Source organism: Dipteris shenzhenensis, chromosome 22 (genome assembly GCF_047967505.1).
Source record: "Dipteris shenzhenensis isolate YYH24624 ecotype China chromosome 22, Dip_SZ_1.0, whole genome shotgun sequence".
Taxonomy (NCBI): domain Eukaryota; kingdom Viridiplantae; phylum Streptophyta; class Polypodiopsida; order Gleicheniales; family Dipteridaceae; genus Dipteris; species Dipteris shenzhenensis.
The window spans coordinates 10,118,750-10,131,322 of record NC_141617.1 but is presented as its reverse complement, the minus strand read 5'-3'; the positions used below and the strand labels follow the sequence as shown (position 1 = coordinate 10,131,322).

The window sequence follows — 12,573 nt, the reverse complement described above, 5'->3', positions numbered from 1 at the left end:
ATAATGTGTACTTTGCATCCATTGCCTCAGATGTGTATACTATGTAAAAAATCATTTTGTACCTATATGCTATATTAATACAATATTTGTAATCTTGAGTTATGAATTATCTCGATAATCCCATTTGGGATATCTCTGCACAGAATTGTATGTGCCCTTCTTTGCAATACCTGTAAACATGTAGTGTTAATCAATGGTGTCCGTTAAAAAGCGAAAACATCTAGTCTTGCTCTTCTTCGTTCAATTACAAAGAAAAAACATTGAATTACATAAAACTCTTGGTTTACCTTCTTGTTATTTAGAATTAATGAGAATCCTTCAACAACACTGCCCTTTGTCTCCACCTGAACGTCCTGGCATAATTGGGTGAGTGTGCAACATTGTCTGAGTGATATAATTTTCATTCTCGTTAACAGTATTATCAAGTGCTTCATTCTCAGGAGCAAAAGAGTTCAAATCTTGATACATTGGAACCAATTGGTTCCCTATCACTCTATTGCATCTATAGTAAAGGAGAATATGAAATTGTGAGTGGCAACAATGGGTAGGGGAAATAGCACCATGAGGTCTATAGTATGGGGTGCTTTTCTCTATTTCCCTAGTGCATTTGCAAGCATAACAAAAATAGCTATTTTCCCTGTTTTCCCCCTCCATGAGATAAGTCCCTCTATCTCAAGAGATAAGGATACATATTACACATACGACAAGGTGAATGAATATAATATATTCATCCAAAAGGCCTTCCCAAAAGAAATGAGTATTGTATAATTCCCCATCAAAGGAAGAGGGGAAGACAAGATAGAGGGACATGTTGTGCATGAAGGTGTAGAGGAGACAAGACTGAGCAAATGCAAAGGAAGAGGGAAAGACGAGGTAGGCTCCATGCAAACCAAGTGTGAGACTTGCTTGATGAAGCTTTTTTTAGCTTAGTTGATTGTAGAACCAAGTGTGAATACGGTGGCAAGTCCACTATAGGTTCCTTTCCTTAGTTTTTGGCAAGCTTGGCTACCACTGTTTTTTCTACTCCTTCCACTTTGTCCTTGGTTTGGGTGGGCCTTTCTTAAGACCCACCGGGCCAGGCCAGTAATAATACATAAATTGACAATCTCTCTTGTTAGTCCATCTGTCACGTCAGCGGGTATACAAAATTGTCATGTCAAATAAAAGTGCGATCTGGCGCCTACGTGGCCTTGTGAATTAAGATGCAGAAATCCGCCGACAAAACTTGAATCGAATCGAAGGAAGGGCAAACTTGAATATCCACTTCATTCCAATCTCCAAAAAACGCAAACGATTGCTACACTCACGCCAGCTTCCTGCCACAGATTCATCGCCATCGCTCCCAGGAGCACACTGCAACATGCCGCCCTACCGGGAACTCTTTCAGCATCAACCTTTCATGCTACAGATCGGCTTGGTGTTTTTCCTGCTCTGGATCGCTTCCATTTTCCACGTCACTTCGTTCTGGATCTTTGTTATTGGTTTCTTCTTATTATACGAGGTAATCAACAGCTCTTAACTATGTGCACAGAAATTGCATGTCTAAGCCTCAATCCAACTTCGATCCGTTTTGTTTTCAATCTACTAACAGACTAATATAAACACTACATCAAGTAGACTTTGCACGTGAACAGTTCGAGTGGATACGTTCTGACGCAACGCAAATTCGCTATTTTCACTGAAGTCTCTTATTACGATTTACGATGATGCTAACGTACATACAGGAATCACATGTATTTCCGCCCTTCATTTCTGGTTCTTCTTTCGAACTATTTCTGTGTCGGACAGAAATTATTATTATTTGAATGATGAACTTTGCATTAGATCCGCCGGTTTGTTTGTGGTCTAAGCTTATACACCATGGAGCAGCACGCAGTTTTTTGTTCCGGTCTCTTCGGCAATTCGGATGGACAATAAAGGGGCACTTCATTGTCATAAACGCGCTTGATAAACTGGATCAGCAAGTTTCTTTTGATAATGGGCCACTCTGGCTCTGATTCGCATTACTATGAGGTGCGGGAAGGTTTAGGCTTGTTGTGTAATGGCTTGGACGCGGAGCACCTTAAATAAAGACATATCGCATGAGTTCTACTGACCAGGCCTGTATTAGAATTTTTTTTGGGAGAGAGCCTATCTGTGCCAATGCATTGCCATGGCTGGTTCGCAGGTGGCTCTTGACATACGGAGGATTTTGCTTCGCTCCAATCCTTTTCTTTTCATTGTTACATCTAGATGTATTTGATTATGTATGATCAAACCTAGGATTCAGCACGGGTGATGATGCTCGTTTCAGTAGCTTCACCCTTACTGTGATTTGTATCAGGTTTTCTTTCAGTCTCATAGACCCATAGGTCTTCCGAAGACTCTAATAAAATTTCTTTCTTTCTTTCTATCATAATTTGTGATCCTCCTCTCTGAGGAAGTGGGGGCAACTCCATGAAAGGAAACCACTCTCCCACTGTGTTGGCCACTGTTTGAACAAAACCTCCCAAGGAGAGTTTGGGTCTCTCCCCAATGGTTGTTTGGTCGCTGATTTGATAAGGTAATTAAAAAGGAGGGGTTGACGCCTCCACTCCTCGAATGGCATCGGATGTCTCTAATAAAGTGTCTCTCATAGTGTATCCCAATCCCCAACAATTGCTGTTGTAAATCTCACCTTTGAGCTCCTACCCAAGCGAGTAGCCCTTGTCCTAGAAAAAAATCCACCTAGTATTAGGCTCCCAAGGGCCTCCCAGTTTTGGCCGAATCTCATGGAGTCTGTGGAAGGAGTAGCTCCTTCCATGGCTCCGTGTTAGGTAGCATGCCTCTGACTAAACTTCACAAGCAACGCTTTGCTCTAGCATTTTGGGTCCACAATGCCTAGCCCGTCCTTTAATGTGGCTGTGTAATGATGTCCCAAGCCACCTTTGCCTTAGTTGAGCGGCCATCCTCTCCTGATCAAATGAAATTCCTGATCACTTTGTTGATGCAAGTTCTGATGAACCACAGAGGAGCAAGTAAAGCATGATTGGCAACCACTACTGTACTTGCCAAGGATAGCTTGGCCGAGCTCCAATGCAAGAGCTTCCTCCGAATGCTCAGAAGTAGTGGTGCCAACTGTTGCTCCGACTACATGACATCCTAGTTATCCCACTACAGTCCCTCAATGTGGCTGTGTAATGATGTCCCAAGCCACCTTTGCCTTAGTCGAGCGGCCATCCTCTCCCGATCAAATGAAATTCCTGATCACTTTGTTGATGCAAGTTCTGATGAACCACATAGGAGTAAGTAAAGCATGATTGGCAACCACTACTGTACTTGCCAAGGATAGCTTGGCCGAGCTCCAATGCAAGAGCTTCCTCCGAATGCTCAGAAGTAGTGGTGCCAATTGCTGCTCTGACTACATGACATCCTAGGTATCACATTGCAGTCCCTCTAGGCACCCAAGTAAAATCCCCATGCTCGCCTCTTGAGTGCCGGTGGAGCTGCTTTGGAAACATTGCATCTAAAAAGAGGAATACGCTTGAGGTTCAAAAGGCAAATGATCTTGTATTTGTTAATGCGAACTTGTGTTTGCTTAATAAGTTCAGGGCAGAGTGTACTCCTGGACTATATATTGGATTTCAATCTAACGAGGACTTAGATAATGATGCAATAGATGATGCTCCCAAGCATGATGATGATGGGAGGGCCGAGGGACCATGATGATGGGGCTCAATGGAGACGCCTCTATCACTATGCCACGTTCAGACCATTAGGGCTGACTCTCTTTTTTATACATCATGTACTTGAGTTAATTTTTCTTGTTTTGTATTGAGGCCTTCAGCCTCGAGGTTGTAGGCCTGAGGCATGGCTCCTTTTCTTGTATTTGGCATATCATATGCTCTTTGATCTATAGTATTTTGCACTTTTATGGCATTATGCACATTGCAAACATCTTCCTCAATGCATATTTCAGTTTTTAAAGGGATTTTGTGTTTGAAAAAGTTTAACGCTGAAAGGGCAAGTTTAAAACTGTTAAAGTGGTTTACTTTTCACATTTTTGTGATTTGATGACATGTCATGTGAAGAGGCATTCTTGTCCCGTTCCCCCCTTCTTGAAATGTTCCTGTTCCGCTGGCATCCGATGTTCTCGGAACATTTCCCTTCCTTGGTAACTAAGGATGAATGCCACCTTCCCTTTCCCTTTTTGTTGTTTGAAGCACCTCCACATGTTGAAGTCACCTCTAATGATCCATGAATCTGCAATTGGGGCCCAAGAGAGATGTTCCTTCCAAAAAAGTACATGTTCCTTTGTATTGTTGGTGGCATAGAGGTTAAGAAGACCAACCTTACTTCTCCCAATAAGAAGTAAAACCCTTTGTGCTCTAGAGGGTGTAATGATACTATATTTGAGCACAAGGGGGAGAAAAGATCTAAAACTGAAATGCATGTTAGTGTCAGTGTAGGAGACAAAAAATGTGTGACTAGAAAACAGTTACCCGACTTTGGAAGATCTTTAACATTCAGCTTGTGTTTGTAAATAAAAAGAATGTTTGACACCTGGATGAAGCTGATTATGAATCAGTTGCATGCGGCGCCAATGAGGTACACCATCGGGACCCTTTTATTCCAACTAACAATCCTCATTTGTGTAAAGGAAGTAGACAGAAAAATTTTACTCGACCTATTGGCAGAAACACCTCCCTTTTGTGGAGATCATCTTCTAGAGTAGTGGAGAGGAGGAAAGTCCATGGGGGAAAGGACCCTGTGGAAGTGGACGCTCTATGAGTAGGAAGTGAAAGAACAAAAGGGAGGTCATCTTTTGGAGTAGTGGAGAGGAGGAAAGTCCATGGGGGAAAGGACCCCCAACTTGTGGAAGTAGACGCTCTATTAGTAGGAAGTGAAAGAAGAACATCACCAAAGGGTGGAGGACACAAACTTTGCCTCTCCAAAATCAGCCAGAGGAGAGAAATAGTTCCTCTGAACCAAACATGGTGTTGGAGTCCATTAGATCCCTGCCTGCAAGAGAGCAGCAAAGGAAGGAGCCACATCCTTCCCTTGATCAATAAGAGATGCTTGCAATATTGAGGTGGAAGGGGGCTGCTCAAAAGGATAAGGAATGCCAGAATCCGAAGAGGTAAAGAAACATCATCATTGGCTGCAACCGAGCAGAGTCAGAGACAAGAGAGGGAGCATTCCTGATCTGCAGATGGTGGAGGAAAGTCAACTCTTATCGCAACCTAATGAGGGGCAGCAGCTGTGGGGTGTACAGGAGGTGCTGGACATGTAGGAGGTGCTGGACATGTAGGAGGTGCTGATGGAGCGCTTTGTCGAGAAGGGACCGCACTAGAAGACTTCTTGGGCCTTGTCTTCTTCTTTGGGCAATCAATGTCTACCAAAATGACCAAAAAGTCCTACATATCCAACATTGATCCTACTTGCTTGTGATCTCGACTCTCTGGCAAAAAAGAGAGCCTTCCGTACGTTGGAGCATAATGTGGTCATTGGAAATGTTAGGGTCAGACACGGTGTCCCCAACTCTGGGAACCCCCATTAGACTTGATTGCCTCCGTTGTTGCGGAAAAGAGGGTGAACTAGGGAAGGGGGGGATCTTTGTGACCAGCCCAAAAGAAGCTCCGATTGTGGCAAGGATTTAGTGAGGGGAACTTGATGAAGTGTTAAGTGACCCACCCATCTATTCTCCTCCACAGGGTGGAAACCTAAAGTGAAGGGTAAAAAAAAAATCTTCCAAGAACCAAGTGCGAAGGGGATAGCCTTGAGCAATGCACTCGCAGCTCTAGGAAAATTAATAACCTCCTGAAAGCAACATCGTCCCAATAATCGAACATAAAAAATGCAGGGGGGTGAGTTCTAAAGGTAAGCTAGAAAGCATGCAGCCCCTAGCCTGTGTCTTGGAGGAAAGAGGTCATGGAGCTCTCAAAACTCCACATCCTTTTGAAGCTGCAGCAACTCGTCTTTTGAGAATATGCATGTTCTCACAACCAACGGAAGTGGACAAGGATTGGCTGAATGGGTAGCCATTTGTAAGTCGAAGGTAGAAGGCCGATTCAAACAAATTGAAGATCGATTCATTGCTTCATAGAAAGAAACAGGATGAAGGGAGGGGCTAAGATGCAAGAAGGGAGGAGAGGAGAGAGAGGAGAGAAGGGAGGGGCTGAGAGGGAGAGAGAGGGAAGGGAGAGAGAGGGGCAGCGGGGGTGGAAGGAGGGGTAGGGGGGGCAGGGGCAGCAGTGAGGGAGGGGTGGGGGGGCCAGGAAGGGAGGGGCTGGGCAGCAAGGGAGGGGCAGGCTAGCGGGAAGGAAGGGGTGGAGCAGCAAGGGAAGGGCGGGGGGGATTGAAAGCAGAGGCAGAAGAGGGGAGGCAGCAGGGGAGGAAGGGAGGGGAGGGAAGAGGGGAGGCAGAGGAAGAGGGAGGTAGGGGCAGCAGGGAGGGAGAGGGATAGCGACGGGGAGGGAGCTGCGGATGTGTACAAGAGAAGCCCCTTTTCTGTTATGATTTCACCCATAATTAGCAGCTTCTCGCCAAGTCTTGAATATTCTTTAAGCACTCTTGTGGTGGACGGCTCCCTTGTGTTCTCTCTTGTTCCCTTGCTTGTTTCCGCTATTTGCCTATGCTCATTTAGAGTATCCTTGCCATTCCGCTTGCTTGCCTTGCACTCAGTTTGCTTTGCCTTGTTATTCCAGCCAACCATTTTCCTCTTCTAGCCCTATGGCCTGGTCTTCCAATCTCCCACAGGTGCCTATGGAGGGTGTGCAGCATGATGAGTCACCTCCTTCTGAGCCATCTCTACCGGACCCATCCATGTTTCAGCTGAATTACATGAGCCAGGAGGTTGCTTATCTGCAATAGCAGCAAATTCATCTACAGCAGATTGTGATGCTTGTTGTGCCACAGGTGGCATCCATCATTTTCTCCCGATTTTTCTGCTGGGGAAAAGGAGAAAAAGCCTAAGTGTGTGCAGTCCTGGCTTAATTGTTGGAACACAGACTTCAATCTGGTGAACTATCTGGAAGTTCATTATGTTATTGTTGTGGAGGCTTACTTTTGTGATAACGCAAGTATATGGTTCCAAGATTTAAAGGGGACATTGGAAGCATATCTTTCTTGGGCAGAGTTGTTAAATTTATAGAGTTGTTCTCAGAAGAACCTGACTTTGCCAGTCTCAAAACTATCGATGGTTAACAACTTTGAAGTTGTTACAGAAACATTCCTATCTACTTTTGCTACCTGTAAAACTGGTTCCCTTGGGGTTGGAGGAGTTCCATCAGCATAAGCCTCGTGACAATTCTTTATGTTGTCAGTATAAGCTTTCCTGTCTAGCCAATGTACTTATTCCAATTTTCCAAGAAATCCAGTTTTCATCGACTTGTGTTAAGTGCTTAGGCTGTGGAACAAGAAACGAGATACTAAAATAGAATCTAGGAACATTCTTTAGATATTTGCTGACTTTGTTCTGCATGTTTGTGAAAGGAGTTTTTTGGGGACAATGTGTTTAAGCTTGTTGTTGATGGTCACAAGCATCCATTGAAGGCCTGGATGTCTTTGCTCGTATCTTTCACTAGTTCACATCTTCGGGATGTACTTGTGGTTAGTGGCAATGCAAAACTGACTTGTATTGTTGACAATGACATGTAACTTTACCTGTCAGCAATGCTCAGGGTGTTTTTATTAGTTTCTTAAATGTGTCCATTTAAACGTTCAATCATACCTTCATCTGGAAAAGGCATCCGCAGTTCTTATGACAATTAGTGCCTCTTGTTGTACTAGTGATGTGTTATTGTATGGGTGATACATTTTTTGTAGTTGTTGTGTTGTAGTGTGTGAATGTCAGTAAAAGAGAGTTGAAATAGTGTCTTCAAATTCCTGCAGGCTGATCGAATGTATATCCAAAGAGTACGGAGAGAAATTCGAAATGAGGAACGGAGGTCTGCATATCAAAGACGGGTAGAAACAGTAACATTACATTACAAGTCTTAGAAAGTTGCACTTTCTTGTATTTTGAAGTCCAAGGCTTCTATGTATACTTGATGCCTGTTAATTTCACTAGTGCTAAGTGTATGTCTTCTGTGGTTATCTGCAGCCACTTTCTGACTGTGAGTCAGTACAATGGCTCAATCAAGCGATTGAAAAGATTTGGCCTCTTTTTATTGAAAAGTTCGCATCGCAAGAGATTCTTACGGCATTGATCCCTTGGTTTTTAGACAAATACAAACCATGGACAGTTGTAAGATTTTTGAAGCTTTTGTAAATGTTTCCATTGCATTTTGTTAGACTTCAGTGTACAAGTTTGTCACCAAAATTAAATTTTAGCTTGTATTCAAATTGGTAGATATTTACTTCTTGAAGTGATTCTAGAGAGAGACTGGGTTGCCATGTGCTTGACAACATTTTTTTAAAAATAAGTTCTTGCTCAGATTACTACTACATTTTGTATGGATATGCACCAATCCATTACCAGTACCTTTCCTTGTGGGTTGTCAAAACATTTTTTGTAAAAGTTCTTGCTTCAATTTGCTACTACGTCGCTATTTCTATCGACGTTGTTCACCAATTCATTATGAGTACCTTTCCTTGTAGGTTGTGAAAATATTATGCAACGATTAAGATTGTGCTCATGTGCGAGCACCATATGCTTGTTAATTGTTGGGGAGAAGTCAATAAGGTGAATATTTTCGTTAGCTTCAATTTTATTTAATATCATCAGAAAAGCCAGAAGGTGTATGTGATGATGGAACTTTGAGGGCATGCCCTATCCGGTCTTTTTTAGCATAGGCGTGAAAGGGCAATTGTGGTTTGAGTCAGAAGCCGTTGACAGCAACTCTGGAATAGAAGAGGATTAGAGTTGTGGGATGGCTGCGGAAGAGATGGGCCATTGATCCCAAACTGGGCAGAGAGAAGTACATCAGTGGGGGCTTTGGCCTTACGAGAGCTGCCGTGAGAGAGCTGCAGCAGGATCCAGGAGAGCAGTTTTGATCATTCTGGATAGGGCAATCAGGGTGGGCAGTGTGGGTACCCTTCATATCCTGCATCACTTGCATTTGCAGAGGCTTGGAGCTGGCTGCCTCCCTCTGGAGATGTTGGTGAGAGCAATGTTGGCTGAAGCAGCAAGTGATGCATGAGATCCTTACCAGGTCATGTTCCTGTTTGTCCGCCAATCTCTGGCTGGAGAAGTTTTGCAAGTTGCTTCTTCTGGCTGGTGGTTTACAGAGGCCTTCCCATAGGTCCCTGGATGAAGCAGATGACGAGAGATGGTACATGCCATTGTTGCACGGCAGGAGACATGGAGAGAATCGTGCATTACCTAGGGAATGCTTGGACAAATTGGAACTCAAAAGGACAATGTTTTTCTCAGTCATGATCTTGTAACCAAAATTACTCCTCCAATGCCTTGTCACTGAAGAGTAATTGTGATCGGTGAACCTCGTGAGGTAAGATCTTGAAAACAAGCTAGTCACTGCAGCTTGATGAGGGGAGAGCTGAAGTGGAAGAAGATCCTTACCCAAACACACTACTGGAGGCTGAAGGGCTATAATGCCTTTTGGAGAGGAGCTGTGCAACTGCTGCAAGCTGTTATCAGAGGCAACACTTCAAAGCCAAATAACGGCACCTTGATGAGTCGTATGAAATGCAAATAAAAACTAGGAAAGGAACAAAGGATATGAAAGACAGAAGGCGATTGTGTACCAAGGCTGGTTGAAACAGCCCATACCAAGACAGGGTACAAAGATTCTCTTTGAGCACTACGAGCTAGTGCAGCTTTGGTGTGCAGCAACAGTGAGCACTTCTCCGTACGGCCTTTCGTGCCTGCTGTACGGCCATCCGTACAGGCTGTACGGTTGACCGTACAGCCTGTACGGTCGACTGCGCAGCCTCCTTCCTCCTCTTTTGTTTTTTCTGCCTCAGCGCCTCCTTCTGCCTCTGCTCCTCCTACTCGTGTTTTTCTTCGGTGGAAGCATGGTGGTTTGTCTGCCTCACCTTTGATCAAATTGGCAAAGCTGGATGTTTCCGATGGCCCTTCTTCTTCCCTCCAGCTGGATCTTCTTCGCCAATTGTGCTCTACCTCTGTCACATAAGTTCCTTCATCGAGTTTCCTGCTTGTTTGTTTCTTGGATTCTGCCCTTTTGGTCTCTGGTCTTTGACAGGCTTAACAATTTTGAGTCTGCCTCTATTTCATGGGCAGGGTTTTATCTTCAGCTCAGCTTCGTCATTGGGCTGATGTTGCAGTGGGTCTAGATTGTATTTCTTCCTTTGTCTTTCTAGGCAAAGGATTTTACTATGCCTATTGCTCTTCGACTGAGGTGTAGAGCTCCTTGTCAGTCATGCTGGTGTTCCTAGGGCTGGTTTCTTCGATTATGTCATGCCCTGGGATCCACTTTTCGATCCTTCTGCAACCCTTTTGACTCACTGTCCGGTTTGGATTACTCTCAAAGCGTTGCCTGTGCCTCTTCTTCAGCATCTTCCAACTCTTGCAGCTTTTTTGGGAAGGCCTCTTCATGTTCTGAGACAGGAGTTCTTGCAAGCCTCCCGTGATGTTCGTCTTTGCATTTTGTGGGATATGACGCAGCCCGTGCCATCTACTCTGGATCTTGATTTGGGATTTGCCCATCTGATGCGCATCAGGCTCCATTTTGCATCTTTTCCCACTGCATGTTATCGGTGCCGACAGGTTGGTCATTTTGCATGTGCTTGCCCTTCTACATCCAAGCTCATTCCTCCTGCTCCTTCTTTAGCTGTCAAGGTTACTCTCCCTTCTCCTCTGGTTTCTGCTATGGCTTCTTTGGCGAAGCCCTCTACTGCTCCGAAGCACTATTGGAGGAAGGTTGATAAATCACAGGCAAATCTTCCTATCAGACAATAAGAGGTACAGCTTTTAATAAATCTGTATTTTCTTTGTTTTGGAACTTCTTGAGGCACTTTACTAGTTAACAAGAAGCTTTCCTCACAAGCCAATGTCTCCCTTCCTTTGTATAAGGACTCCTGCACTCTTATTGCATCAACATAAGCTGCTGTAATTTCCTGTGCAGCATCATGTGCATTTACATTTTTACCTCTTTCAATATGCTGGAGTGTCCAGGCATCGAATTGATTTAAGAGTTTCATCACCGCACTTATCCATCTCTTCAAATGAACATGCTTAACCTTCCAGACACCTAAAATTTGCTTCACAACCAACATAGCATCTCCCTTCATCATGAGTGAGGCAGTAGTGAACACGAGGTGAGAACCACAAAAGGCCTGGACAATAGATCAGACCGGAATCTCCTATAGGCATACAGGAGGCTAGCTAGGACCAATTCAGTTGCTGAATACTTCCTCTCTACGTCACTCTTTACCCTATTGGCATAGTAGACTGGCCTCATATATCTGGAACCCTCTCCCTGCTGCAAAAGAATAGCACCCATCTGGTCCTATAGACGGATTTACATAAAAAGTCATGGAATAATCTGGTGGCTTTACACTTGAAATATGAGTCAAGGATTCCTTAATTGCCTCAAACACCTCTTCACTCTCCGTCGTCCATTTCAGAGGTTCACATTTGACCCTCTGCTGAAGAGGATACAAAATCTGAGATAACATATGAATAAAGTTCGACAGATGTGTCACCTTCTAGACTTATCCAATCAGAGTGAACTATAGGATACATAATTCCTGCCTTGAGAAGGTTATCTATCTCTTCCTTCAGCACCTCTCTCTATTCCGGACTTAATCTCCTTATCCTCTGGAAAACAGGTTTGGCACCTTCCTTTAGCTCAATCCTCAGAGGCTTCCCTTTAAATCCCTTGATCTCCTCATAAGAGGTGATGAACAGATTGGGGTATTTTTGCAACATCTTCAAATATTCTTCTTTCTCCTCAACATTGAGATCATGATTCAATGATTGCTCAATCAATACTTGGGTTGATTCTTGAGAACATTTGGGTTGCATCAAGTCCTCGATAACCTCGAACCTATGCACCTCTTCCTCACTGAACCCTGCTGTTCCCACAAAATCTACATGTGAATCCTCATCTACCAGATCCACCAATGCTATTGTTCCTTCATCACTTTCTGAAGTCACCGAGCTCTCATCCTCACTGCTGGTCTCACTTCTCTCTTCCTCTTCACTTGCTGAATCTGAAACTTCAGCCCTGCTTACCATATCGAAATTCGATTTCTTCCCATTCGTATGTACAGAAAAGATTCATTTCTCCCAATTCTGAATTGCACCTACAGGCCTCAACCTCTAGGCCAGGTACCATCCCTAAAGTCTTCACCTTGGAGTGGTTTGCCATTCTGATGCGATCACTAGAGGAGTGGGATATCTTTAGTCCTAATCTCTCCACACAAGCCTGGGTAATCACACAAATCTGTGCACCCCCATCTATATAGGCCTCTCCAAACCCCTTTCCTTTATGCCAAGCTTCCACAGCAGGTAAAAGATCTGGCAACTCTGAGACAGACATCAGCTTAATTGTACCTTTATGAGAGTTTTTCTTTGCTGGATTTACAGCCCGCCTCCATTCTTTTTTACCAATCATTTGGGCAAATGTAATGTCCGGTTTCCTCGCTGAAAGATCTTCCACCAAATCATACTCACCCTGCTCCTTCCCC

At 44.0% G+C, this 12,573-nt stretch overlaps 1 protein-coding gene across 2 annotated transcripts in view; it reads left to right on the top strand.

Moving 5' to 3' along the window:
* The first annotated feature begins 1,286 nt into the window (after positions 1-1,286).
* The window catches only part of LOC147887707 (C2 domain-containing protein At1g53590-like), a 122,863-nt gene continuing 111,576 nt past the window's right edge, over positions 1,287-12,573 (top strand). The window contains exons 1-3 of one of the 2 annotated variants that reach the window (XM_087393477.1): positions 1,287-1,501; positions 7,852-7,926; positions 8,063-8,206. In XM_087393477.1, coding sequence (XP_087249603.1) covers positions 1,361-1,501; positions 7,852-7,926; positions 8,063-8,206 — 360 coding nt within the window. In that variant the 5' untranslated portion in view covers positions 1,287-1,360. Of the gene's footprint in view, positions 1,502-7,851; positions 7,927-8,062; positions 8,207-8,311; positions 8,645-12,573 lie in introns of those variants that run through there. The other variant, XM_087393478.1, reaches the window with a different exon arrangement.